The sequence below is a fragment of the Cannabis sativa genome, chromosome 5 (assembly GCF_029168945.1).
Source record: "Cannabis sativa cultivar Pink pepper isolate KNU-18-1 chromosome 5, ASM2916894v1, whole genome shotgun sequence".
NCBI lineage: Eukaryota > Viridiplantae > Streptophyta > Magnoliopsida > Rosales > Cannabaceae > Cannabis > Cannabis sativa.
Genome location: NC_083605.1, coordinates 67,590,316 through 67,594,813, shown reverse-complemented (window position 1 = coordinate 67,594,813; position 4,498 = coordinate 67,590,316). Strand labels below are relative to the sequence as shown.

General features: G+C 33.9%; 1 protein-coding gene across 1 annotated transcript; it reads left to right on the top strand.

Moving 5' to 3' along the window:
* Nucleotides 1–513: 513 nt before the first annotated feature.
* LOC115717423 (thylakoid lumenal protein TL20.3, chloroplastic) lies at nucleotides 514–3,252 on the top strand. The gene is made up of 7 exons (XM_030646407.2): nucleotides 514–743; nucleotides 844–1,054; nucleotides 1,155–1,184; nucleotides 1,405–1,511; nucleotides 1,712–1,746; nucleotides 1,862–1,990; nucleotides 2,933–3,252. Exons 1-7 carry the CDS (start codon nucleotides 605–607, stop codon nucleotides 3,122–3,124), a joined length of 843 nt encoding a protein of 280 aa, XP_030502267.1. The 5' UTR covers nucleotides 514–604; the 3' UTR covers nucleotides 3,125–3,252.
* Nucleotides 3,253–4,498: the final 1,246 nt, after the last annotated feature.

Here is a 4,498-nt window from a genome sequence, read left to right as displayed (position 1 = left end):
ATCCTAAGAAATTTTTTATCTCTATTATTTTCTCTAAATTATAATATTTTATAGAGTAATTTGCAGCATAAATACCTAAGCTTAACTCTTAGTTGTAAATAAATATCTAAGTTTAATTTTTAGCGGTAATAATAATACTTAAATTATATTTTTAAAACTATGTAGATACCCGACTGTTAAATATCAAGTCATTATCTACGTGTCATTTAATGACCTAGACTAATTAAGAATTGTCACGTGACATTTTATTTAATACTTAATATTCAGGTATTTACAGAAGTTCTAAAATTATAACTTAGATATTATTACCACTAAAAATTAAACTTAAGTAGTTATCTGTGACTGAAAGTTAAACTTAAGTATTTATTCGGTAAATTATTGAATTGTATAATAAATTTAAGTAATTAATGCGCTAAAAAAAAGTTAAGCATATCCTCAGATCTTATTAGCTGGGACCGAGGCGCACGCACGTGCGAACAAAAAAGAGTTGTTATGGGTAGACAGAAGTAATCTGATCCATTCTAAGTCCCAAACCTTCCTTTCTCCACGTCCTCTGCCTCTCTCTCTCTCTCTCTCTCTCTCTCTCTCTCTCTCTCTCTCTCTAATGGCACTCGCTTCAATTTCACCACCGTTTACTAAGTCCTTGACTCTCTCTTCTTCTTCATATTCAACCAATCTCAATTCTTTAAAGCCCTTCACCATAGTATCTCATGCCCAGAACCCCAAGAAAGATTCTTTTCAAGGTAACTTAATTCATCTCCCTCTTTTTCTATCACTTGTCTTGTGGTACCATATTATTCCTTATTCTCCACCACCTTATTGAATTTTCCATGAAAAAGTAAGATTGTCCCAGGAACCAAATCCAATCCAAGACCAATGTTAAAGAAGACTCCAACACATGGAAAAAGTTGGTGTCTGCAACATTGGCTGCTGCTGCGGTTTTTAGCTTCAGCAATGACATGCCTGCAACTGCTGATCTCAACAAATTTGAAGCAGCCACACGCGGTGAATTTGGAATAGGCTCAGCTGCCCAATTCGGCTCTGCTGATCTTAAGTACTTTATTTGGCTTATTCACAATTCCTTGGGTCACTTGATAACATTGGCTTTTGGCTCTTCTAATAAGAACATGTGGTTTTCTTTTTTCTTTTCACAGGAAGACTGTACATGTAAATGAAAATTTCAGGTCAGCTCTTTGTTTTTTGTATCTAAAGTTTTGGTTTTTATTGTTCTGCTTCCTTTGAAACATGAAACCCAACTCAGAAGAGAGCGATTGATATTTGAAAAATTTGGCCTTTTTATGCATTTAAGTGAAATTTTCATGGTACTATTGTGCTCTTGAAAGTTTTGAGTTTGATGCTTGAGTTAGTTGAAAGTGATCTAACATTACATAACTACTGATACAGAAGAGCCAATTTCACATCTGCTGATATGAGGGAATCTGATTTTAGTGGTTCCACATTCAATGGTGCTTACCTTGAGAAAGCTGTTGCTTACAAAGCAAACTTTTCAGGTAAAACTCAAGTATTGACCAATTTCACTCCATTACCAAACTAAGTACACTATGAGTTTTTGCTACCTTTTTGGTCATATCATTATCACTACCTGTTAATACATGACATACAGCTAAATCATGAGCAAATATAATGCTTTTATTCTTCAACAAACAATGTTTCTAACATTCAAAAATTCATTTTGACACTGATCTAACAGGTGCAGATTTAAGTGATACTCTGATGGATCGTATGGTAAAGCCTTAAAGCCCCTTATCAACTTTATTACAATATATGTACTCTTATGTACTGAAATTAATAAACAATGATGATGTTCGTTTGAAACCTTCGAGTGTTGGCTGCATTCCAGGTTCTTAATGAAGCTAATCTGAAAAATGCGGTTCTGGCAAGATCAGTTCTCACCCGCAGTGATCTTGGAGGTGCACTTATTGAAGGTGCTGACTTCAGTGATGCTGTTTTGGATCTTCCTCAGAAACTGGTAACTGCTAAGTACCCTATTCTGGTTTTCTTGTATTCTAATTGCTCTTCATGTAGTGTTATAGCCTTATAGGTCTCCTTGCACAGATTAATCATAATAATGTGGAATACTATACAAAAGCTGCTTCTGAAGCTAATTACAAAGAGAACATTTTGTCTTTTTCATTAAGCATGAATGACCTTTTCTAGCCAGAAAACCATGTCTTTAAAAAAAATCTGCTTGAGGTGCTGTTAGTTTTGATACTGTGGAGGTTGATTCTCTAACACTGAACCAGTTAGTCAGATTACATTTCAAGAATCCTTCCTCTTTTGGAAATATTGGTTACTTCAGTTAAACTTCGATTGGCTTCTTTTAGTAAGCCAGCTACCAACTTAGTCCTTTGTGTTAGTTAGGATTATCACAGTTATACATTTGTAGAAAGAAGATCATTGAGAGTGTTTCATAATTTTTGAGTTTGGTTCTAAAAGAGGTTCAAGCCATTGGTAAAGGGTACTGTATTGTGAGTTTGGGAGAATTTTCGGTACCAAGAAGCCATTCCTGATCTTCAACTGTAAACAAAGTGTATTGCTCAAAATTGGATGTAGGCTATTATCAAAACCAGTATAATACTTGGTGTCAATTTCTTTTAAAGGTTATAATTTCTATTGGTTTTAAGTTTATTGTTTTGTACTTTGTGTTCTGTTCTTGAACTTGTGTTATAGAGAAACACAACAAATTTTACATAGCTAGTAATAAGATGTGGATCATAAACTACATAATCAAATAAATAGCAACTTGAATGACTCAAATATTACTGGCTGTGAAAGCTAGGCCAAATTGTTGGATTTTCCTAATTTGTAGTTTAATACTCTTCATATGATCATTTTTCTCACTGTTAGTAGTTTTTTGGTAGATGCTGCAATGACTTTTCTTTCCTTCTAATCCTTCTGTTTGTCTAACAAGGCTCTCTGCAAGTATGCAAGTGGCACAAACCCCACTACTGGTGTAAGCACCAGAGTTAGCTTAGGTTGCGGGAACAGTAGACGAAATGCTTATGGTAGTCCCTCTTCTCCTCTATTAAGTGCTCCACCTAAGAAAATGCTTGATCGTGATGGTTTCTGTGATGAAACTTCTGGTCTTTGTGATGCAAAATAGTTCAACTGTATAATATATATTTTTTTTTGAACTAAGATGCACTCCTTATACCTTTTACCATTTGAACTTTGAGGAATGTTATTATTACTGTAAACACTTCAAAAAAATGCAATCTTTAGTTGTTGATATATGTTGCTATTTATTTGACTTTCATAATCAGAAAAGAATTGTAAAGTACCCAAATCTTTTGTATGGGTGGCATTCCATGCTTTTTCCCTTACTTATAACAGAACGTTATTCTAATTATATGTGATAGTCTCATTCTATTCTGGTATCAAGTGAAACTTTTATTTGTAGATATCTCTGTTTCTCATGCTTAAATTCAAGTCTTACAGCATATAATGGCATAATGAGGTGTTAAACAGTATGTACTCCAGTTACCATCGAAGCTTTGAAATGGTCTGATCTGATTTCAGCTCACCTCTGAGAATGGTAGTGAGTTAAAGTAGCAGAGTATGTGAAAAATTGTGTTTTTGCAAATGTCAATAATTTTCTTTAATAACAGTAAAGAAAAAAAAATAAAAATAATAGTGCAGAATTTAAAATTTGACACAAGAGATTTGTGCCTGCTATGAGCGTTTTTTTAAACACTACTAGTTCACGGGGTCACGCACAGAGAATGAAATCAATTAGTAAATTATTAAAGATTACGAAAACAATTGACTTAAACAAATTTAGACTCCCTCTAGTGATTTGCCACAACCTTTTGTAGTCCACCTTGCTAATATGATTTTTTTTTTTTTTGAGTCATTGCTAATATGATCTTTGAAACAAACCAAGTAGTGAACTTCCTTCAGCTATTGATGTGTACTTACTTCCTCCCGAAGTAAGGTTTAAATAAATCTTTTTTTCCGAAGATATATGATCACTTCCTCTCGAAATGAGACTTGGAAAAGTCTTCTCCCAAAGATCCACACTTGTTCAAAGTTTCTCTTCAACCCATTCTATGAATAGTATGAGATCATAATAAGAAAACCAAAACCTAGTTGAGCACTTTAGGTTTTTACAAATAAAACACTCTTCTCACAAAGAAAGATATAAAAATATGAGACTAGAAGAGATAAAAAATAGTTTGAATGCTCTCTAGGTCCTATTTATAGAACATAGCAACCCTAGAGACAGCCACAAAAACGATTTTCCAGCTGTAGAAAACTTTCTGAAAAAATTTCTAATGTGCAGCATCAGAATCGGGTTCTGCAGGAGTAGATCAGGATCAGAAAGGAAACTTTCAAAATGGACCAAGATCACAAAATTAAACTTCAAACCTGTCAAATAAAGTTTATTTGATCTGTTCTAATTAGGGGTGTTCATCCGATCCAATCCGCACTAAGTGCGGATTTCATATTTTGGATCCAATCCAATCCGCATAAGAGC